This window comes from Astatotilapia calliptera, chromosome 1, assembly GCF_900246225.1.
Source record: "Astatotilapia calliptera chromosome 1, fAstCal1.2, whole genome shotgun sequence".
Taxonomy (NCBI): Eukaryota; Metazoa; Chordata; class Actinopteri; order Cichliformes; family Cichlidae; genus Astatotilapia; species Astatotilapia calliptera.
The window spans coordinates 25557084-25581354 of record NC_039302.1 but is presented as its reverse complement, the minus strand read 5'-3'; the positions used below and the strand labels follow the sequence as shown (position 1 = coordinate 25581354).

Below are 24271 nucleotides of genomic sequence, written 5' to 3'. Positions count from 1 at the left end.
ATAGGTGCCCCTTAATGTTCTTTATTCTTCACTTACAGTATTAATAGCTTCCATTGTTTTTTCTCTTCAGTAAATATAGTGAGATTCCAGAAGTGACACTGCAAAATAAAACACGTTTCCTTTTCTCCACTTCTCCGATAACTGTCTCACTTTCATATTCTGTGAAACCGTTCTTTGCTGTCATTTTCATTTATGCGTGTAGTCCAATTAAACCCGTGTAGACTGAAATATCAGTGAGCTACCTTAAAATGAAGATTTAAGTAGGAGAGTAGTGAAATGTAGCAGATGGAAAAAATTATATATACCAAAAGAACTGCGTTAATAATGCCTTTACAATGTAAACATGTTACTTTCTGCTACTGTACTTTTTTTTTTTTTTTTTATCCAAATACATTTCTTTCTAAACAATACCAATTATTTTTAGGCTTTAATTTTTATTTTTTGGCCCATAAATTGCATTATTATCATTCAAGCTCCCCAGGAAAATAAATGAGGCGTTATTAAAATGTCACAACGGTTTTAATGGCTCAAAACTGTACAGTGCTACAGCAACAAGATAGTTTGCCTAGTCGAGGTTTCTGTAGCAGCTTGGTGTTTGTGCGGTAGGAAAGCTCTGCTTTCTCATCTGGGATTGAAACAAATTGTTTAAGGCAACAAAAAAAAAAGGAAAGAAAATGCAAAAACAAAATCACTGTTAAAATTGAATGTCTAAAGCGTAATGCGCCTTCCAGTCCAGTGTGTGGCAGCACGAGGTTTTGCGAGTATACGATTTGCCAATGAGTTCAAAGAGTAAGTGTAAGATTTAGTTCTTTTCTTCTTCTTTTTTTTTTTTACTCTAAATTGAGACCAATGTATTGTTATACGTAGTATTAATTGAGAGTTGTCTCAAAGGGTGTCTTCTGGGGTAGTTGACCTGGTTATTAACTTCTGTCCGACAGAGATAAAGAGTATTGTAAGGAAAAAATGAAGAAAAGATGGCAAAAACAGTGGCAAGAGGAAAGAGGGCGGGGAGGGGGAATGAGAAGCACAGGGCAGGAAGGAGTAGGAGAGAGGAGGTGGTCATATCCAGAATAAGATTTGAACATATTGGTTTAAACACTACACTATTCATAATGGGGAAACATAATACAGGGAAATGTGACTACTGTGGAGAAGAGGAAACTATAGAAGTATCAGGTGGAGAGAAGTCAGCTGACCCCAAACCTCAGTAATATGAAAATGAAACTAGATCTTATTGATTTACTTGAAAAGGTCTCGTGAAAGTTATCAGGCCTTATTCCGGTTTTTAAAAGAGGGTTTGGGAGGATTTGAGGGGGGCGGTGTGAGTGACGTTCCGTCCACACTCCATACCAGTTGGTGGTGGTAATGCACAATTCAGCTGTTTGCCAACCGCCCATAAAATTTAGAACTAAAAGAAGAAGTCTTCCGTTGGATACGAACGTTTTGTCTGTTTTTGTATGTGGTGTGTGTTTTGTTTTGTCTTTTTTTACGCTTTTGCTGAATTCTGCCTCTAAAGAATTGGAATGAAGCGCCACCTGACAAGCTAAACCCGGAGATTAATAACCCATCACTCCCTATGAATATGGCGGCAAAAGAAAACGTAAACAGTCGCCAATTTGATACTGAATCCGTGGTGAACCGCTGGGTAGTGGATTATTATTTGTTTTTGGCGCTAGAGTTGTTTAAAAAGGAACAATATGAGGATTTCTGTGCCATCACAGATGTACTCGACAGTAAGTAACAATCAGTTTAGCGTGTTTTGACTAGCCTACGTATCTCTGGGATTACCAGAACTATGTTTTGCAAGCTTGTTATCCTTGAAAAGTGAAGAAGTGCTCTATATATGTCAACGTGTCACGGTTCGTGTGCTGGACTAATTGTGATGTAGGTTCGTGGTTGCATGTCCCACTGGTTTATGTCATTTATGTGACATTTTTATCAATCTTGTTTTTATTGTAGATACTTATATTATTTTGCTACTGCCTACTACTTGTTTCATCAAAAAAATAAATATGCATTTTTTAGCCTTTTGATTGTTTTCTTACAGGTGTCTTGGTTCGTCCTTATGGGCCCATTGATTTCATGCCACAAAAGATTCAAGTGTGGCGGTTTCTTTGCCGGATAAATGAAGGTGACAAACCTGGTGAGATCAACATTGACCATTTATTATCACACATCTGTCAGTCTGATTCATGGTAGTGCTTCTTTTGCATTGTGAATAAACACTAAAATGAACCTGTTTTTTTTTTTTTTTTCTCCCAGCTGCAGACACGTCTTCTCAGTCGGTATGTCCTCTGGAATCAGCCCTAATGTTGCTGGAAAGTATGAGCCAGGAGTTCAGTATCCCACAACAGGATTACAAGAACGTATGCACTTCAATTAAAGAAATGGTAAGCATGTTCCTTATTGTTTTTTTTAAATCACCTATTCAATTTATGCACATGATTCGTTTTTACATTCCCTTTCACAAAAACATACAGACATACTATTTTGTTTAATCAGAGACTATAAATGAAATTATTGTGCTGCTAACTTGATGGTGTAAATGCATGGGCGAACGTGTGTACACATCTTTTTTTTTTTTTTTTTTTTTTTTTGTGCCAAAGGATGAATACATGAACTTACTAAGCCTGAGCTAAATTCATTTTTTTTACATTATTAATCAGGTTTCCCAAAATGTTGATTCTGTTCATCTGGATGTAGCATTTTCAGTGGGAGAAACATTTCATCACTCATCCAAGTACCTCACAGCCCATTGTTCATTCAGTGCAGCCCACTGAATGCTATCAGCTATTGTGCAAATGTACTGTTTATAAGGTTGGGGAAACCTGCAGTAGTTGAGACTGTCGAAGTCACGTGGATGAGTGACGAAACGTTTCTCCCACTAACACTACACAGAACAGAATCAACCTTTTGGAATTTACTTACCTGGATCATTGAGCATGCATCAAGACATTAATCAGGTTTTTTCAACAAGTTATTTGTTTCTGTCTTTAGATTATAATGCTTTCTATTAAGAATGGAAAATTTGAGAAAGCAGGAAAGGTGCTGAACAAGCACTTTACCAAGAAGATGGATGGCAGGGTGAGTTCACTAATTAAAACATATTTTTCCTTAAGCAATATTCTTTGATTGTTTTATCTTGGTAACTCTATTCACATTGATTGCCATTTTGACATTATTTACAGTGTTAAAATTAGTAGTTATAAAAATGCTGTGTAAAAGCAATAAGAGTAGGGGTACTTGGTTAAATCATGCTTGCGGAAGATGGGGGGGGGCTTTTTAGCTTTAACTGTAAACACCAAAATATTATTATACTAAATTATTGATGGTGATTCATGAAGTTTTTTAGGTGTTCATGTAGTGTCTTATATTAATGAAATATTTGTGTTCTGTGTAGAGAATGCTGTTCATGGGTCTTATCAGCACAAAAAATAAAAAGCATGAAGTAATTGAGCAAATCAACTTTGCACGGTTCAAGATGGAGATGCTGGCTTTTTGTGAAAGGCTCTGCCCATCAAGCGTTCCCTTTCTCCAAAAGGTATGAATGCTATACTTAAGATAAAGGCTTTGTAGTTTGTTTGGGGGTTTTTTTGGTTTCTTTTTTGGTTGTTTGTTTCTACTTTGTGATCAGTAGGAAATGTTTGCCTGTGACTTCTGTTTATTCTGTTGAAAAACAATTAACAAAACATTGTGGATTTGTCTGTAACATAAGTCTTTACACTTACACTATATAAAAGTGTATATTTTTGTGTAATTCTACCAGGCTGCAAATCGGCTTATTCAGGAAAAGAATAAGGAACAAGACAGCAGTGCAGCTAGAGCTGATGAGCAAGTCCAACCGGTCCCCTCTTCAAGTCCACAAGTAAACATGGTCCAGTCTGTACCGTGGTAAGATATCTGTCCCTCTCAGGTGATCTGATCTAATCTGATCAGATTAGGTTTTATTAGATCCTAATAAGTACAGTTATGCTGAGTATTTGCACATTGTGCTCTCTTATAGTCTTAAGCTGCCCGGAGCCCTCACACAAATGCCCAGAGAAAAATCACTCCCCATCTGGACTGGGAATTGCAAACATCCATCACAGATGACTGTTTTAAATTTATTACAAATGAGAAATGTGGTCGTAGTTTCTTCATTATTCAGTAATAGTGAAAGCTATTTCAATTCTGAAATTGAGTACTACTTCCGTTAATATATTGCACACTCTGTATCTACCCCTTGTCAATGCTGGGCAGCATAATATCAGTTGAGAACGGTTGCAGCTTGAAAATCCAATTTAGATTTCCATTTTTTTTTTTTTATTGTTGTTTTTTATGATATTTTCAGGAGTACTAGATTCAGCAAACCATAAAAGGTTTAATTAGGTCCCCTTAACTTTAAAAATACACAAAATAAATCAATATAATCCCAAATTTTTTTCAATAATAATTTGCTCTCTGGTGGCCACTTGAGTACAGTGAATGCAACAAAGAACCAGTTTGAAATGATGTGAGCCTTGTAACAGAGCATGTTATACTGCTGGAGGCGGCTGTCAGTGTACATTTGGGCCATAAAGAGATGGACAGGACCAGCAGCAGTACTCAGGAAGCCTGTGTCATTTAAACAGTGTTCAGCTGGTACTACGGGGCACAAAGTGTGCCAGCAAAAAATATTCCCCCACACCATTACACTAGCATCGCATGTGTTATGCATTCAGACATGCTCTTCTCCATACATTGGTTGTACTGAGTGGTTACTGTTTACCCCCTGTTGGCTCAAAGCAATCTGCCCATTTTCCTCTGAACTTTATCAGGTTGTCTTGACCATGTCTACATGCCTAAAGTTTCTGTGCTATCATGTGACTGGCTGACTAGGTGTTATCGTTAACAAGCTGGTGAACAGGTGTACCGATTAAATTAGCAAGTGAGTGTGAAAAGTTAAATATGTGGCGAGACATCCCTTTTCAGCCCCTTTTCCTTGTCTGCATCTTAATTTCCAGCAAGCATTCAACTATCCAGAGGACCAGGCTAGAAGCAGCCTACAAAGCCTTGGCTACAGGATTAAATGAGAGAATGTTTTCTCAGCTGGAGGAAGAAGTGGAGACAGAGGACCAGGAAAGCGAGCATATGTGTCTGCAACTCTCACCTGATCCTAAAATGGACACCAATTTGGACTTGGAGCAGGAAGTGTTATTTCAGAGAGACTCAGGCAGCCCCATGGAAGCTTCACCGGCAGACCAACCACCACAAGCAGATGCTGTTCCACAAACTCAGGAAAGTTCGCTCTCAAAGACAACTTCTGTGCCATGGAACGGACAGCTTTACACTCTGTCTCGGCTGGTGATGGAACCAGATAGTCAGGCAAGTTCACAGTGCTCAAAGGTTTCAGAGGAACTAGAGACCGAGGCCAGAGTAGAAGAAGCACCACAGACACTGGCTCTGTCAAATAAAAGAGACTCACAGTGTCCAGTTACTGACCAAGAAGTTTCCATACCAGCACCAAAACGCCACAGAAGGACCAACAGAATTAACAGGAGGTACTTATATTTGTTTTTTTCTTTTCCAGGAAAATGATTAGTAGGCACTATTTTCTTACAAGGTTGTAAGGTTTTGCATTTCAGCTTACTTTTAGTATTTGTTTAATCAGTGTATGGCATTAAACCTTTTTTTTTGCTTTTGTTTACAGAGTTTCAACTAGTTTTGCTGAGTTGTCAGCAGAGAGTGAGGAGGACTCTCCTCATTCTGTGGCCAGCACAGCAGTTAGTGTGAAACGTCATAACCAGTCCAGTAGTTCACCCACCAGGTAAAATATTAGAACTCTTAACAATAACCAGAAAGACTTCACCGTCGTTAGAGCAAATATGCATTCATGTATTGTCAGTTTGTTTGTAATTATTGACTGTATCTCCTTGTTTTAAGCTAGCTCAATATTAATGCTAATAAAAGTTACTCAGGTCAACTTACACTTAACAATAAACTAGTTAAAGCAGCTATTATACTCGGTTGCCCACGGTGACTCAGACAACTGTCCACACAATGAATGAATAGTTATTCCTGTTTTAGTTCTTTGAAGTCTGACTGAAGGGTGTGTGCGTAGTTGATGTTCTATAATGTTTTCACAGACATGTCCAGACAGTCACAAATCATTGGCAGGCATATGGATGTCAGCACAGAGCCTCATGAAATTTATGTAACTCAGAACCGACAGCGTGTAGTAAAACACATGAGACATGAAGCTCAGAACTCTAAACTATCCTCACTCTCTTATGTTTCCCCCTCCTCTCTAATGTGAGGGTTCAGTGCAAGTGAACAGGACTCACTTTCAAAGAGAATTCAAATTACACTTTTGTGTATTTGATGATGTCATTTAGTTAATAGTAATTGTTTTTTTAATTAGAATTACTCTTTGTTTTATTTGGTGCTTAAAAACACATATATTAAACACTACAGATAAACAGTATAGTATCTTTCAGATCTCCAGTCAAAGCAAATGTTACATTTTGAAGATAATAGTCTAACAGTCTAACTCTTGTCTAACAGAAACATCAACAAGTCAAAACAGTCGTCATCAGACAGTGAAGGAGAACCACAGAAGCTCTCAGAGCCTTCAGTGAAGGTCTCTCCCAGTCTGCTCCCTCTGCACTCTGTTCCTCAGACAAGCTCCACTCCTCACAAGGATTCTGCTCAACTCAGCAACAACTCCTATTCAAAGAAGTGAGTAGAGATAACACCAGTAGTTTTGGCTATGAATAGATAGACGTCATATGTTCAAGTGTTCATCTTGAGTGTAAGATAAGTGATTTACTTTGATTTTTTTTTATTGGCCACAAAGATAACAGCAGTGAAATTACAGATGGGGAACACTGTAACTTGTTAAATACTTTATCAAGCATGGCAAGTCCATATGTACAGCTTCACTTTATACAGGCTTGACATGTCTTATAGCTAAAGATCTACTTTGGAGAACATTAACAATAACTTATTTTTCTGATGTTTGCTGTGCTGCACATTAACTGAAAACATTGAAAAACGGTTATAGATTTTTAGATTTCAAAATGAATTACTCTTACCTACGATGTATATGACACCAAAGCAATCGTCTTAATATACATTGTAGCTTAAGAGGCTGGATGGAATCATTTCAAACTATGGAGCAGAAAAGTGTGAATTAATGGAGAGAAAGAAAAAAGAATTCCAACAGAAGAGACGTGCAAAAGACTAAGATTAGCTCAGAAAAAGAAAAATGCATGAAAGAACTAGCTTCATCAGAGACCCATTTAAGATTACTGAAGACAACAAAGAAATCCCTGGAAGAACACCTTGGAAAATGCACTCTGACCCTGCAAAGTCAAGGGTCAGAGTCCATCATCAAAGGAAAGCTCTCCAACCAAAGGTTCTCAATTGACAACAAACAAAAAGCAATGATATCTGAGAAATCCATCAGAAGATGCTATGATGCAAATCTCAGACCATGAACAGATCAAGCAACTCAAGCAGGATGCTTGTAGGGACCTCGAGAAATTTGATCACTCTATGCTCAAAGCTTTGGGCCTTCCAGTTTGGCTTGCTGCCTCATGTACATTTTCTCAAAAGTGACTTATAAATTTATTTATAAACTTAAAGTTGGTTAACAGCTTTGTGGCATCATTGACTCTCATTTGTACTTTTCCCAGATCTAATCATACTCGTTGAAAGTCTAGCCAGCCTCTACAAAAAACTATTGCATCAAAAATAATTTTGTCTTTGATTCCTCATCTTTCTTCTATTGTATTGCTTCGTATTCTTAAATCTCTGTATCTACATCATGGTTTAAGACCTGATCCTTTTTGCAATGATAGTGTATCCCCCACATATTTTGTTTTTTTATGAAGAAGTTATTTATTGAAACATTTATATACAGGGAGTGCAGAATTATTAGGCAAATGAGTATTTTGTCCACATCAATCCTCTTCATGCATGTTGTCTTACTCCAAGCTGTATAGGCTCGAAAGCCTACTACCAATTAAGCATATTAGGTGATGTGCATCTCTGTAATGAGAAGGGGTGTGGTCTAATGACATCAACACCCTATATCAGGTGTGCATAATTATTAGGCAACGTCCTTTCCTTTGGCAAAATGGGTCAAAAGAAGGACTTGACAGGCTCAGAAAAGTCAAAAATAGTGAGATATCTTGCAGAGGGATGCAGCAGTCTCAAAATTGCAAAGCTTCTGAAGCGTGATCATCGAACAATCAAGCGTTTCATTCAAAATAGTCAACAGGGTCGCAAGAAGCATGTGGAAAAACCAAGGCGCAAAATAACTGCCCATGAACTGAGAAAAGTCAAGCGTGCAGCTGCCAAGATGCCACTTGCCACCAGTTTGGCCATATTTCAGAGCTGCAACATCACTGGAGTGCCCAAAAGCACAAGGTGTGCAATACTCAGAGACATGGCCAAGGTGAACAAGACACGCAAGCTGAAACGTCAAGACTGGGCCAAGAAATATCTCAAGACTGGTTTTTCTAAGGTTTTATGGACTGATGAAATGAGAGTGAGTCTTGATGGGCCAGATGGATGGGCCCGTGGCTGGATTGGTAATGGGCAGAGAGCTCCAGTCTGACTCAGACGCCAGCAAGGTGGAGGTGGAGTACTGGTTTGGGCTGGTATCATCAAAGATGAGCTTGTGGGGCCTTTTCGGGTTGAGGATGGAGTCAAGCTCAACTCCCAGTCCTACTGCCAGTTTCTGGAAGACACCTTCTTCAAGCAGTGGTACAGGAAGAAGTCTGCATCCTTCAAGAAAAACATGATTTTCATGCAGGACAATGCTCCATCACACGCGTCCAAGTACTCCACAGCGTGGCTGGCAAGAAAGGGTATAAAAGAAGAAAAACTAATGACATGGCCTCCTTGTTCACCTGATCTGAACCCCATTGAGAACCTGTGGTCCATCATCAAATGTGAGATTTACAAGGAGGGAAAACAGTACACCTCTCTGAACAGTGTCTGGGAGGCTGTGGTTGCTGCTGCACGCAATGTTGATGGTGAACAGATCAAAACACTGACAGAATCCATGGATGGCAGGCTTTTGAGTGTCCTTGCAAAGAAAGGTGGCTATATTGGTCGCTGATTTGTTTTTGTTTTGTTTTTGAGTGTCAGAAATGTATGTTTGTGAATGTGGAGATGTTATATTGGTGTCACTGGTAAAAATAAATAATTGAAATGGGTATATATTTGTTTTTTGTTAAGTTGCCTAATAATTATGCACAGTAATAGTCACCTGCACACACAGATATCCCCCTAAAATAGCTAAAACTAAAAACAAACTAAAAACTACTTCCAAAAACATTCAGCTTTGATATTAATGAGTTTTTTGGGTTCATTGAGAACATGGTTGTTGTTCAATAATAACATTATTCCTCAAAAATACAACTTGCCTAATAATTCTGCACTCCCTATACAGTGCTTTTAAGCTCATGACATTATTGGTAGCCAATGAAGAAACACAGACACTGCTCACTTAAAACCACAGTGTACAAGTTTAAACCAGATAACAGCTTAAGGCATTAGTAGTGATTTAGCATTTTGCAGTTAAAAGTTTCTCTCTACTTGTACACATTGTGCTGTTCCTTTTTATAAAACCTGGCTGTTTAACTTCAGAAATAAAGAGTAAAACATCATTTTAATCACCAATCACTCAAAACAGGTCGTTCCTTTTACAGAATATCATTGACTTTTTTTCTCATCTTGCAGAAAGTCTAAAAAGTCAATACGGTTATCGTCAGACAGCGAGGAAGACCCGAAGGAGCCTGTGACCTGCAAGAAAACTCCAGTACAAAAGCCTCATAAGCAGCTGTCCAGTGATCCTGTGGACAATCAAGTGTAACTACAGAATCTTGTATTTTATACCGGTGCTCTAGACGACTAATTAATCATATGATATTTGACCAGTTTTATTTACTTTGACAGGAATCAAGATGATACGGGTGACATCCATATTACAGACTCTTCAGTGGAGAGCTCGCCAAGTCAGTCCCCTTCTCACCCCATCCCACAAACGATCTCTACTCCTCACAAGGACTCTGCTCAAAAGAACGTCCATTCCCATTTAGAATGGTTAGTAAACACCAATAAGTCTGAGAAAGTAACAAGAGGGCTGTAATATGTTAAAATGTAACATTTTGAATGCTTTATCCTTTTGATTGGTGCACATTTTGATTTGGTTTGAAGGTGTGAAGTTCCAGTCAATGATTTAGGGTGCCATGTGCTAGCGCAGGTGGCAATTGGTCTGCTGTGTTCTATTAAGCACAAAGTACACAAAGCAGGCTCTTACCAGGACATTTTAGACCAGTCTGTGCTTCCATCTGGAGATGCTGGTTTCCTTTTCCAGCAAGACTTAGCACCTGTCTACCCACAAGCTGAAAACTGTTGTCAAAGCAACCTGAGCTTTGATAACATTTCAGCAGTTACTCAAGCTAATTGCCTCCATGCCACACCACACTGATGCAGCAACTCATAGCAAAGAAATCCTAACCAAGTGTTTGATTTCTAAATAAAAACCCAGTATGAAATTAGTATACTGGATATTTCTGTTTTTAACAATCTGAAATCATGGATTTCTGATTTTTGAGCTACGGGTCATATTCACTTTTTTATGGTTAGAAATATTTAACATTACTCTACAAATATAGAATAAAGTTGACTATTTTTGAATTGTAAATGTCTCATATTGTTTTTTATATGCACTAGTCATTAGCTGAGAATATTTAATATGTGATTACATGCAAACACACACGAGTATTCCTCCCAGCATATCTGATTAATAGCCCTAATTATTTTTATCTTTTGTAGTTGTGCTTAATCATTTTGCCGAACAAAAACACATTCTGGCTCTTATTCACAGGAAGCAACGGTACCATAATGCAAAGGAGACCAAGGAGGTATGGAGCGACGAAGAATTGTATTTTACCTCCAAAAAGAGAAGTAAGTAATAGTTCATTGAATATTCAACTTGAATTCATGGAGTTTAGATGATGGGGTTCAAATAATTTTGTGTATTTATTTTTTTTTCTTCTCACAAAGGCTTAGACATGAGCACCATTTCAAATTCAGGCCAAAGGAAAAGAGTAAGTATAGCAAAACATGCTGCAAAGCGAACTGGTCACATTACTTTACTGTTGATATTTGTACTTAAATGCCTTTGTCACATAAATGTGTGGAATAGTCCATAGGGAGGACTTCTTGTTCAATATCACACAGTAATTTGCTGCTTTGCCTTTTGTTGCTATCATACAAATTGAAGTTCCTGTATCAAAACCATTGCATGTTCAGTCACTTGCACTGGTATTACAACTTGATCTAAAATGCTGTCATTTTTAGACTTCCCACAGTGGCAAATGGCTAACCGACATGTTTTTACTGTGTTGCAGAAATGGACAGAGAGTGAGACGCAGAAGTTAAAAGACGGGGTCAAAAAATTTGGAGAGGGCAACTGGAGCAAGATAAAGGCATATTACAAATTCAAAGATCGAACAAATGTCAACCTGAAGGACAGGTGGAGAACAATGAAAAAATCAAATATCGTCTGACTCACCAAAGCCCATTTCATTTTATCCCATCTCCATTTATTTGTTTTGGTTTGTAAATGTTGAATGTTTGTGGGTCAAAGATTGTTTCTTTTTGAGGAAGGGATAACAGAAATTGCAGTAATAGTGACTATTGTAGCATCTCTGCAGCCCTAAATAACAAACCCACTTGTTGAATTGATACAGAGATGGGAATAGCTTTAAAAGTCAGTATGTTACTCAGTCTTATGATCTCGGAAAAGCAGAACAGACCTTTAATTAAAGATATGAAAGCTGCAAAATATCCATATAGCTAAGATCTACAGGTAATTTTTTCCTCCCACACAAACTATTTGTAAAAAAAAAAAAAGATTTTAATTTAAATAATACAGAGATGTGGATTTATTTCAAGATTCAAGTTACAAAAAACATACACACAAAAACAAAACCCTTCTCATTTAATACAACAGGGAGGGGACAAACCAGGAAATTCTGCAAATGGCAGAAGTGAGTCAATAGACAGATTGTTTGTTTTAGCCTCTGGACTGTAGGGAAGTGTTCCAGGTATAACAGCTGCTCGTGAAGTAGGAACTTTGATCAGATCATGTCACTATAAAATGTTTAGCAGCTAAAAGTTGAACCTTTGACTTTGAGTGAGTGTTACTGTTAAAAATAAACAGTTTGACAGTCCACTTGTTTCTGCATCTTTATGTTAACGTTTCCTCATTTCTTATGAACTCGCCGACATCAGCCTGGTGGAACACAACGATAGACATGGGGTCCACTCGCCGACACTCCTGCGTAGACTTGGCCGCCACACCAAAACCCTGAAGATTAAGACAAACAGCCAGCCTATAAGTGCCTTTTGTCATATAACCTTGAGTTAATCAGGTATTAACCTCTTTTTAGTACATGAGTGGATCTATCCAATACCCTATTGTGAATACACGGCACTGAGGAAAACAAAACATCTGCATAATATGTGCTTTGTTTTCCAGCATGAGTGTTACCAACAGGAATATGTATCTTTGTTGTACTGTGAATACTGCCCATAACAGTGTGACAAGAAGAGCAACCTTTAAAGGACTTACCAGAGGCACATCTGCCATGGAGTAAACCACAACTCCCTGATACTGCATCGTGTTCTCAGTAATTCTGCCAAGACCAGATTTTAGCACGTGGTTCCCATACAGGAAAGACTGCTCTGTTCCAGGTTTCACCCACACCTTAAACTGAATACATGATAGTTTCAAGTTATTCATACATGAATGAATGAGTCCAATATGACAGCACAGATGAAAAGCTTGAACAATTAAGAGAAAGCCTAGAATTTCTAAGCACAAAGAGCTACTTCTCTCTTGTTCTCATAATATTTATAAACTACTTAATACAGGTTCTCGCCATTTAGGGTCTTCAAAAAGCAAAAAAATACATTCAGTTAAAGTATCCATGTAGCTAAGATGTGAATCTGTATGCACAGATATGAATCTTCTCACCTATGAACTTCAATTTGTTGAAAAAAGATCTATTTTTATAGAGCATGTTAAGCCTAATGCAATGAGATGGAAAAAAATAACAGCCTGTTTATAAGTATAAACAAACTTTTGTACAGCACAATTTTTCATGCAATAAATCTGTAATAGCACACAGAATTGCACATGAGCCTGCAAATCATGTCCAGTGTTTCCCAGCAATGAACAATGATTTTATTTCTGATTGAATATTTTGATTTTCCATCTGTATAGTAAACAGCTGTTTATGCATGTGAAAAACAATTTCTACCCGTTGTGTGTCACTGATCCTAAAAACTGGTTATACACACTCCACTACTTTACATTTTCGCTGTAACTCTTTCAAAAACCCTTCTGGAAGATGATCTGGTGGCATAATTCAGAATGAGCCTCTACTATAGAGGACTTTAGTAATACCCGTATTGTTTCGTTTCCTACATCTTATTTAAGCTCCGCTTGGTATATTGATGGGAGGGAATGACTTGGCTGTGTGTTGTTTATAGTCACCTTTGCATATGGAGCAAGGAAATCCAGGGCTGTGATGTGCAGGCGGAACTTCTTGGTCTTTGTAAACTTCCCAAAACACGTACCCACTGACATGAGTTTGTCCCGGGAAAAGTTGGTGGCCAGCTTTAAAATTTTCTCACTGTGGACAGAAAACCAAACGCCTTAATCCTTACATGTACGGACAGGTACCCAACATGCGTGTTAATTAACCAAAATTACCTCATGTAGTAGACTCTGTCATGGTGCAGCCTGAAACAGTAAACGCCGTCTGGTCGGTCCACTAGAAGTTTTATGTTTTCACCAATGCTGTTACAAGAGAAAACACATGGATCACACACACATTCACAGCGTGAGCTACCGGGCTTGCTGAACGTGTTGGTATAATTTGAACCTTTACAGGCTAACACGGCGCAGGAACCGTTCACTCACTATTTAGATAACTTCTCGAACATCGTTTTGGTCTCTTCTTCTGTTAGCGGCCTCATATTTACTACTATAAATCCTTAACGTTAGCAACGGATAAACGTGTCTCCTGTGAGAAAAAAACGTGGGTTAACGCGGAAGCAGTAATGCTTTAAAACGGAAGTTGTGTGACGTAACAGTGATCACAGTTCCTGGTTTTTTGCCTCCTTTAGCGATCAGTTTGGACGGACGTGTTTTTTCTCCGGTAAACCGGTCGCCATCTGGTAAGTTTTCTCATACTAAATAATTACAATTCACAAAGAAATCTTGAGGAGTAGTTGGCTCTAATTGCGAAAACCAGCAATTGTTTCAGCTTTTGTTTTAATTTAATAACTGAAGTCACAGCTTCCGAAAATGGGCTGCGTTAGCTCCGACAGCTAGCTGTCAGTGGAAAAAAACACAGACCCGCGGCTATTATCGAGCCCGTGAACGTTAGCTGGAAAGCTAGCTGTATTAGCATGTGGTAGAGCTAACACTCCAATTTACTAAAGCAGTTCAGTTCTAATCAACGCCGACGCCCCGGCACAGCAGCAGTACATGTGTTGAACTGCACCCAGCTGCGAGCTGTGTTCAGACTGGTCATGTAAAGCGTCTTTGCCGCAGCGGGGCGAAGTTACATAACGCTCATTTGTTTGTAAATACCGATTAAGTTCCAGTAATCCAAGATCACCGGCAGAGTTGGTAATCCTTAAAGGATGTCAGATGTGGTTAAAATCATCATTAAACACGTCTGCGCTCATTTTACGACTCTTGATAATATGATTCAGTTGCACTGAGTGTCAGCGGTGCATAGCGTCAGCTGCAGAGTCAGTGTTACAGACTGGGAAATACACTCCGTCAGCGAGCACTTCGCTTTTGGCAGATCATTTGATCCTCCTGTCACCAATTGTTTGACAGCCAGAAGGCCTTCTACTGTGTCTTTCTGAGGCATCGACCAAAAAAAACGAATGACATTTCGAAATATGTGGTAACACTGTTTGATTATATCACCCTGTTTTGTGTGTGGGGGTTTTTTTTTTTGTTTGTTTGTTTTTTGTTTTTTAATCGTTTTGTTCGACTTGTTTACTCGTTTCAGTGTGAAATTTCATTGTTTATAATGTTTTTATGTTTGGTATTAATTATTTTGAGTATTAGTTTAGTCTTTTGTGGCTGATATTTGGACAGGAGTTGCAATACAAACACAACACTCTGTAAAGGGAGTTGGCTCACATTGAGAGAGAGTCATCCAAAACACAAAGCCTCCCCACCCTAGTTGTGTTGACACACTTGACTAAATTTGACAAAGACTGATGATGATTTTAAGATTATTTTATGTAATTTAAACTTAAATATGAACCCAATTTTAATTAACTATAATAGCTTTGTTGATCATATGTTTAACTGCATTTTCTTTGATCCTTGTAAACAAATTAGTAGATTAGTGATAATCCCACAAGTTGTTGTTTTTTTTTAAACAACATTTATCCCTTTTAACTACATTTTTTTTCCTAAGATATTTGTCAGTATAGCAACATTTACCATACTGATATCTTAAAATAAAAATTGTCATCCAACACCAAATTGATGGCCACAGTGTGCTTCCAAAATCAAATTTCTTCCCTTCATTATAGAATTAAGTATATTTTGAACAAGTACAGTACAGTGAAGACAGTTTTATTTTTTATTTATTTTCCCAAATGGTGCTCCACATTGCTGCTGCCCTATTAGTGAAATAAGCCTCTAGACGATTTCAAGTCCACAGAGATGTTAATTAAAATGGAAAGCTTATCAAGGTGTCGGAGCTAATAACAGCTTTCTGAAAATTGAAACACTGGCTGTTCGTTTAACCTCACAGCCCAAGGTTGGATTCAGGTAGTAAGTTATTTACCACCGGAGATTAACCACAAAAGGGAAAGTAACAGTGATCCCCTGGACAGCTTGTTGAAATAGAGGCCACACTCTGGCCCCATTTCTTTTTCTTAAGACTTGTTACAAGAGAAGTTAAATTTGAATATGGTGAACTTTCTGTTTTTAACCTTCTGACGTAAATGTTTCACCATGCCTCATATGTAGTATGTGTCTGACAGTAGTTTAAACGTATGATTAAAAATAACCATAGATTACCTCATCAGACGCGAGATGGTATCATACAAAAAGTGGCAAGCTTCCAAGAAAGGAATTTTTAAATATTGTTTTCAATCAAAAGTTGCTTCCTGTAAAAGTAAGTCCAGGGAACTATTAGCTATGGGGAACATGAGCAGCCGAAAGCTGCTGATACACATCAAAATATATCAGCAATTGATTGAAATGTGTTTTTTTTTTTTTTCTTTTTTTTTTTTTTTTTTGTTAACGTGTCAGCAGGTGTGTGGTGCTCTGAAGTGGGACAAGACTTTTCGTGCCAACGGTTTACCCCCAAGAAGCCACTGGCCTGTGTCTGTCATCAGTTTCCGGCGTGTGTTTGTGGTTCTGGTAACACGGAACAGGAAGACGGGCGTAGAGACGTCTGAGCAGAGAGAGGAAACTGCTGCGGCTTCTTCGTTGGCCTCAGAATGACTGAGTTCTGGGTTTGTTTCAGTTGCTGCATTGCAGAGCAGCCACAGCCTGTGAGTATGAAATTTGCAAGAAGAACTGATTTATTTAATTTAAGCTGCCTTGTTTTTAAAAGTTTTTAATTTGAATATAGATTAACAAAGTAGCATTCATCCAGTTAAACACATCCTGGCAAAAAACACTTTAAATATATTTGCTAAAGGTTATCTGTTGGCAGACAGACAGTCTGGTTATAATAGGGAACTGTTTGATGTCACAATAATAACCCCTGTCCTGCCGCAGCAAGTCTAAGTTGTTGAGTCCTTTGGAATGATCGTGAGTAATGTATCGATTACTCATCATATGTGGTTTACTGCTCAACTAATTCAGAGTTAATGACAAAAACATGCAGACCTTTGTACATTTCCTGTTTGTATTAAACTCCCCAAGTAATTGTTCTCATGGAAGGCTTTCAAATTTAAATTAACTTCTGAGTTTAGAAAACAAAAACTTCAATCAGAAGTTTCTTGTAGCTGCTCATAAGACGGGCACAGTGATTGGGAGGGAATTTGGATCATTCCTCACTGAAAAACTATTTGTTATTATATCTGGGATATCTTGACTTAACATTGAAGCTATCTAGGTCATGCCACAGTATCTAAATTGGTTTTAGACCCAGACTACAAAACCTAGTTTTCTTCATTTAAAAAAGTAAACCAAGAAAAACCCTTCTTGTTTATTTACTTGTGTGCTGTCAAATGATCTGCCATGACTGCTGCCCAGATATCGTTCTGTAATGCGGTTATGAATTTATTGCTGCCTTTGTGAATGTGAGGTGTCGCGGACCTGAGCTATAAAAGCAGCTCAAGATAAGCGGGATTTATAGCCTCGCAAATGTGTCCGTCTGCATACAGTTTTCAGTCAGAGAGGGGAGACGGGTTTTCACCCACGCGAGAAACACTGCCGTGAAGTCCTCCTAGATCCTGACTGCGTCTCGCTGGAATCGGATGACGTATGCGACTGCCAAATGTTAACTGGTTGATAAGTGGGCCAGAAAAGAGCAGGGAGCAGTAGCAGAGTTCCACGGGAATAGGAGATCCTGTTTAAAAACTTCAAAGATCAAAAAATAATGTATGGAAAGCACAGTGACTGCAGTGACAGTTTTCATTGTTTTTAATATTCGGTTTCACTTCAGCTTTTGTGTTTTATAACTTCGTTCTTCTTCGTGTTTGGCTCATAGACCAAAAACAACATGAGCCACAGTTGTCCACAGATTGTTTGTAGCACAGACAGTCAGGCCCTGGAGCGGAGTGGACAGCTAACACGCTCACTCTGCTCCACCATAAATCCCACTGTACTTTCTGCACCATGTTTTTATGGATGGTGTTTTGTGTCGGCTTGCCAGTACTCTTTTGTTTCCCTCTAAACATAGCACTCCACATTTTGGCAGGTTTGTTTTCTTTTCTGTTTGCCCACATTTGTCTTATTTGCCCACAGAATAGTTTGAGAATCTTTACAGTGAGGCATTCACATAGGTTTAGTTTTTCCAGCCTGAGTGTGATTAATCAGTGTCCATCATAGAAATTCTAAACTTTTCCCTGTTGTAGGTTTAGTAACCCTGGATTGACAAAACAGATTCAGTAAAACTTCATCACTTTGGTAGTGAACTATCTGTTAACAGATAAGATAACACAAATGATTAGTTTTTACCTTTGTCTCAGTGCAGATCCACTATACTTCAAACAAAGATTTAAAAAGTAAACTGATAAGTGTTTAGTTTCTGATTCACACATGCTCTTCTCAGTTCCCAGTGATAGTAATATTTGCTTTGTGTGTAGTATGGTAAGTCTACTTGTGATATTAATATTTAAATTTAGATTTTTGCTACTTTTCAGAAGCGGCGGCGAAGGATCGATCGCTCCATGATTGGGGAGCCGACAAACTTTGTTCATACCACACATGTAGGCTCAGGGGACATGGGCCTGGGTTTGGCATCAGTAAGTTTTGGTTTTTTTGTTTGTTTTCACTGAATTTTCAAACATGTGTTTTCAGCCAGCTAACATTTATATATTTCTATAGGTCGACCTAGTTCAGGCCCAGATGAAATCTAAAGGAGGATACGCGCACACAAGTTCTGAAGGTTCGCAGTTGTAACGAGGTGAGAGATGTCCTGATATCCCTTAGTGAAACTGACATTAACCACAGATTTTTTCACTACCCCAAAGCCACACAAGCACAGTTTCATCTTGTTTTCATGCAGCCAGAGCCAACTTATAAAAGGTCAAGTTTGTTTTTGAGTGAATTTTCGTTTTTTTTTTTGTTTTGTTTTTTCCCTTCCCTAGCAAAAGCAGTATTTGTCTTGTTCCTCTGTCTTCCAGTTCTTTTAAATAATAGATTAGAAATATCAATATCATATAGGATGTGTGAAATTCTAGACTTGGGGCTCTAGCCATAAGTCAGTGATAGTGTCAAAGTTCTCGTGACTGTTTCCATCTTGTAAACCTCAAAAGTTTGCTCCACCCATGCACTGTCAAAAACAAGTGATGGCAAATCAAGCCTGCACACAACAGCAGGCTTGCCTTATGTGGCTTTGAGAGGAAATGGGAGAAATGCAATGAAGCACATATTTACACTGTACTGTGCATGGTATTGTTTTGCTGATTACCTCTCAAACTGTCTTTGTGAGCGTGACTCAGCTGTCAGAGTAATGACAGTGTAATCGTGCCAAAGTCAATTTAAAAAAAAATAAATAAATAAAATCTTTATTATATAAAAATGACATACTTTTTTTTTTTTTCTCTTGACTTTACTGAATTATACTTTTTTTTTTTTTTTTTTTTTTTTATAAAATTAGCCTTTAGCAAAATTATAGCTCTCTACTGTCCTAAGACATCAAGAAAGCTACATCTGCAGGGTTGCTTTTTTGGGTTTTGTTTTTTAAGGTGGGGGGGGTGTAACCACTCCCACACAGTGTTGCCATAGGTGCTAAGACAGATCGAACCCAAAGATATCAAATACTTTCTGGGAAAAACACAGATGACTGTAAATTTGACCAAACCAACTAAGATTTTAAAATTGGGACTGACAAATGCACACAGACACAAAAGTACACCTCCAATCAGAAGCAACTCGAATCCTAACATTTGTTCCACCTTTTCCTCCAACAGCTCTTCAGTCTTGTGGAAACTACTGTTGTTCATATAAGGAAGAATTTTCAAAAAGCAGTTCTGTCCATAAAGGACACAGGACCAAAAGATGAAACTACTGCTTTACCTTGATGTTGTATATATTTTTATTTTTCCATTCCCTTTTTTGTTTTGTTTTTTGTTTTTAATGAAAGCACTGCTATCCATTTGCTGCCATACTGTTGCACTGTAAAGAGAAACTGTTTAAGAGTAGGGAAGAGGGTTTAGAAAGCTCATAATCTCAGACAGACGTATGTTTGTGTGTATGCATGAGGAAAATTTACTTCAAAGATTCTTGCTGTTGAAGCCAATTTGGATGCCTGTATTTATTATCTTGATTTGACAACGGACCTCATGGTGGCTGGGCCACGCTGGAAAATTGGAACATTGAGTTTCCTTCTTTATCCTCAGAGGTTTATCAAAGGACAGGTAGCAAGGCAAAAAAAAAAAAGCAACACGTTCATAGTTTTATTCTGAGAAATACTCATTATACTGAGTTGCTTTCAGGGTTGAAGATTGCTGTTTTTGTAATAAACTTGAAATGAGTAGAGTACACTGGACCATACATTGTACACTCACACTTGCTTAGGAGTTCAGCATTGATTTCAACTGTTTTTTGTTTGTTTGTTTTTTATACTCATTTAGATTGAACCATATAGGATTTTAATAAACTATTAACTTCCTAATCTGCCTTCCTGAAGTCATGTTATTTGTTTTGCTAGTGCGATTTGGAAGCTTAAAGCTGAAGTAGGCACAAATCTGGAAAAGGCAATGTTTTAAATGATCACCTTTCTCCCCTTTGCTCTTTGCTGTTTTGTCAATAACCTCTTTATGCTAGATTCTTGAACAAATAGGCTTGACCAAAGGTTGCCACGTGACTGCTTCTTATGTAGCTTCACTTAACGATACCTTTGCTTGTTGGTGGCTTTTTCTGTCATCAATCCACCATCTGAAGGCACATTTGTAGGTCAGCCAATTGAGAAGACTTGATTGTCTGTCACAGTGGGCAAAATTTTTCGATTGATAGAAGAGCTTAGAGGCGGTGCAGAAGGCTAGTTTCTTGCAGAGCACATTAAAGTACAATATGCTGAATTGTTACTGTGGAGCCTTTGCCTACGTATGCCAAAAATGGTGTCTCCCCCAGCTTTAATGCTTTGTTTGAGCTTTTATTTATTTTTGCAATTGCATGTTTTTGAATGCTATGTGTTTTTTTTTTTTTTTTTGTTTTTTTTTTTTTTTTTTTTTGTTTTTTTTTTGTTCTTTTGCCTTTTTGGGGTTTTTTTTTTTTTTTTTTTTTTTTTTTTTTTGTCTTTCCAAGGTTTGTGTACCAACAGTAGACTTTAGACCTTAACTTGGAAGTAATCAGAATGTCGCAAACACTGCAGCAAAAGTGGGTTTTGTTACAGTCGGCAGTATTCTCATATCTAGTTCACCTACCTATCATCGTGGGGGGGGGGTTGTTTGTTTTGTTTTTTTCAAGATGAAGGGAATTTGCCACAGATAATGCTGTCCTTTTTCTTAAACTAACCTGCCATGACTGTTACAGCTGATAAATGCAGCTTGATGACTTCCAGCCACATGTGACCCACCTTTGTCGCAGTGTTTGAGCTTATGTTGCTTCTGTTTTGAATTATTGCTACATATAACCTTATTTTGTTTTAAAAAAAAATAATAATAATTTTTTACTAAAAGTATTAACACACCACCTGACCGTCTTGGACATTACTTTATTCACAGTTTGCCAGTGTTTTTAACCTTCAAGCACATAATTTTCCTATTTGGGGAAAAAATAATAAAAACAGATCTTATTGCCTGGTTATTCTAGTTGTCAGTCATGTCAGTGATCAGACTAGAATGTCTTTTTGATTTTGTTTTTTCCCTTGGAATTATTGTTGTTGTCCAAATTTCTGAATTAGGGTCCATCTTAAGAAAAAAAATCTAAGCAGAAAGATCAAAAGTGCTGAGCAAACCAGCAGGCCTGGACCTAATAAATGTCATTGTTTGTCCTCTTTGTACATCATATTGATTGACTATTTCAGCGACAAAATGTGTTGAATGTATTAAGTCAAGCATGTAGATTGGTGTTAAATGAGTGCTATTGTCAACATTTCTATGGTACAAAGAAAACGTCTCATTTGATGTTGGTACTTCAAATCATAGAATACATTTAACTGATGTTGTCAAATTTCTTATATCAGCCTTAAGACTTCTTGCAAGTACTTTGCCCATAACCCCGGACAGATTTAAGATTCATCAGGTTGAAACATTGTAACAAACATCTGTGTTTCTGTAGTTATTCCTATGTGCAGATGGATCCACATACATGTACACGTTTTTGTTTTGTGTTTTTTGTTTGTTTGTTTTCCAGCTCTGGGATAAATGCTGTAGAATGTGCAGTCATACTTGGATTGCAGTACATTATGTGACCAGCAGGCTGTGCCAGTGGACTGTTTGAATGTGACTTAACAGTTTTGTGTTTGGATTCCTGTCACAGGGCTTATTTTATGATGACACTGTTATTACATGATGTATAAAAGTGATGGCTCCACGCTTTCTCAGATTCATATATTTCTGTATAATATTACAAGAAAGGTGTAGTTGGCAAAATCCCCCACCCCGCCCACCCTCAGAATCTGCCTAATGTGTAGTTCTCACTTTAAAGGGAAAATCATCTTTCCTTTATTGCATTTTCAGAATAAGCCAATAAATGTTATACGTTGATGTTTCACCAAATGTGTATTCCATCTTTTCATTTTTAAGAGGAAAGCAGTGAAAGCATCAGTGTAACAAAGACGATACATTTTTAATACAATACAAAATTTTACTTTATATAAATCTAGTAGAATTTTACAGTAAGAGTTCTCACCCCAGAATGAAATACTGCCCGTGGAGCATACTTGGATATACTTTTAGATTGTTAATACATTTGAGTGTTGAATGCTGCAAAGAGGAACCTTATTAACAAAAGTTGGGCAATTAGTGGCTGACATTTCCCGATGCTTGCATGATACTGATAGCAACTAATTTTGAGCGCTCAAAGTCTCATTCACGCAATTGCGCACACATTTATGTAGCACTTTTATCTATTTCTTATCGCTTTGTTTAACACTGACAGGCAGACTTGCACTGTGATGAATACATCAAGGGCATCTCAGGGTTCAATATGTTGCCCAAAGGTATTTCACCGTTTAGACAAAATGAGCCAGAGAATGCTCTATTAAATGTTCTAACTGTTAAACTACCCAATTTTTAAAATATTTATACATAAATATTTAAAACAATTATCAACTTTTATATGTGATGCAGTGGTTAGCACTCACAGCTAAAGATTCTCAGTCTAAAACTGCTGGCTGGCTGAGGCCTGCCTGTACCGACTTTGCATGTTCTCTCTCCACCTGCATGCACCTTACACCAGCAGTCCCAAGGCATTCTTGTTGGGTTAATTGAATGTGAGAGGTGATGATTCTGTCTCCATGTGTAATCTGTCCAAAGTGTATGACACATTTGGTCCCACGATAACTAGGATAGACTCCATCCCTCTGTGATCCCGAACTGGAAAAAGGGAATTGGCAAGATTAGAAATAAGCACATCAGAGGGAGACCTTGGTTTGGAGCTAAAGTTAGAAAGTCAAGGTTTATATTAGATACAATAGGCAAAGGATCTAACAAGTATGTACAAAAAAGAATCAAAGAGAAGATCCACAGAAACAGCACAGGTCGACATGCAGAGGTTTGATGTGGCAGAAGAGGATGTAAGGGATAGACTGTGAAGAAGGTAGATGATCTGCTGTGGCAACCCATAAATAACTACAATGTCTCTAATAGTAATCCTTGATAGCAGATTCACTTTATCAACATCTGGTATTTTTATTGCACTCTTGTGAAGTGTTATTTGCACTCTGCTTGTTCTGCTGTGATAGACCCGAATGTCTTCTGTTAAAAAGACGTGTCAATTAAAAACACTAATGTATTTGTTAAAAGCACATGTTTGAAGTTTTTAGGTTTTAGCCAGTTATAGCAATTAGATAACTCTGTTTTCAGAAATTTTAGTTTTTATGTTGAATTAATGCACAGTAGCTCCCGTTTTCTTACAAATGGCATATTGGCTTAGTAATTCCAACATGTGAAGCTGTGTTCAAGATTAAAGATTTAAAGCTTTAATCAAGATTTAAAGCTACAACTTTAAAAGCTGTGCTCAAGAATACAACTTCGAGATAAGATCAGAAGATTCAAGCTGTATTCATTGGTTACATGGTTTCATATCTCCTAACACAACAAGGAATGAGGTGAAGCAGATGTTTTAAAAAATAGAAATGTAACATCTGTTCCTTGTTATTCATCACAGGATTGGGTTTTGGATGCTTGTCAATCACAATGAGTTATCATACTCCTCACATATTTCAGGATGTAAACAACGTGCAATAAATGTGGAAAAAAAAAAAATCAAAAAGTAGAAACTTGGCAGCTTTTTAATCACACACTAAAATTCAGTATTTTTTGCATTCATTTTTATATACACACAGGATGTCAAGAATCCTGACAAGTTCATGCCCTTGTGTAATTTGTGTATTTTGTA

The 24271-nt window shown here is 37.7% G+C and overlaps 3 protein-coding genes across 5 annotated transcripts; 2 read left to right on the top strand and 1 right to left on the bottom strand.

Moving 5' to 3' along the window:
* The first annotated feature begins 761 nt into the window (after window positions 1–761).
* LOC113024563 (telomeric repeat-binding factor 2-like) lies at window positions 762–12212 on the top strand. Of its 2 annotated transcripts, none has more exons than XM_026171754.1 (14): window positions 762–789; window positions 2048–2143; window positions 2263–2390; window positions 2998–3084; window positions 3401–3541; window positions 3767–3891; window positions 4983–5519; window positions 5669–5785; window positions 6523–6696; window positions 9712–9840; window positions 9928–10074; window positions 10862–10941; window positions 11041–11084; window positions 11388–12212. In XM_026171754.1, exons 1-14 carry the CDS (start codon window positions 777–779, stop codon window positions 11544–11546), a joined length of 1977 nt encoding a protein of 658 aa, XP_026027539.1. In that variant the 5' UTR covers window positions 762–776; the 3' UTR covers window positions 11547–12212. The 2 variants fall into 2 exon arrangements, with proteins under 2 accessions (XP_026027539.1, XP_026027534.1); XM_026171749.1 differs by lacking the exon at window positions 762–789 and adding an exon at window positions 1324–1733.
* Window positions 11901–14104, bottom strand: nip7 (NIP7 nucleolar pre-rRNA processing protein). The gene is made up of 5 exons (XM_026171772.1): window positions 13970–14104; window positions 13760–13846; window positions 13541–13679; window positions 12614–12754; window positions 11901–12349 (listed from the first exon to the last, which is right to left on the bottom strand). Exons 1-5 carry the CDS (start codon window positions 14023–14025, stop codon window positions 12230–12232), a joined length of 543 nt encoding a protein of 180 aa, XP_026027557.1. The 5' UTR covers window positions 14026–14104; the 3' UTR covers window positions 11901–12229.
* Window positions 14105–14153: 49 nt separating this feature from the next.
* Window positions 14154–20381, top strand: cdc42se2 (CDC42 small effector 2). Of its 2 annotated transcripts, none has more exons than XM_026171780.1 (5): window positions 14154–14226; window positions 16340–16584; window positions 18406–18507; window positions 18590–18668; window positions 19678–20381. In XM_026171780.1, exons 2-4 carry the CDS (start codon window positions 16531–16533, stop codon window positions 18662–18664), a joined length of 231 nt encoding a protein of 76 aa, XP_026027565.1. In that variant the 5' UTR covers window positions 14154–14226; window positions 16340–16530; the 3' UTR covers window positions 18665–18668; window positions 19678–20381. The 2 variants fall into 2 exon arrangements, with proteins under 2 accessions (XP_026027565.1, XP_026027573.1); XM_026171788.1 differs by having other exon boundaries at window positions 14164–14226; window positions 16343–16584.
* Window positions 20382–24271: the final 3890 nt, after the last annotated feature.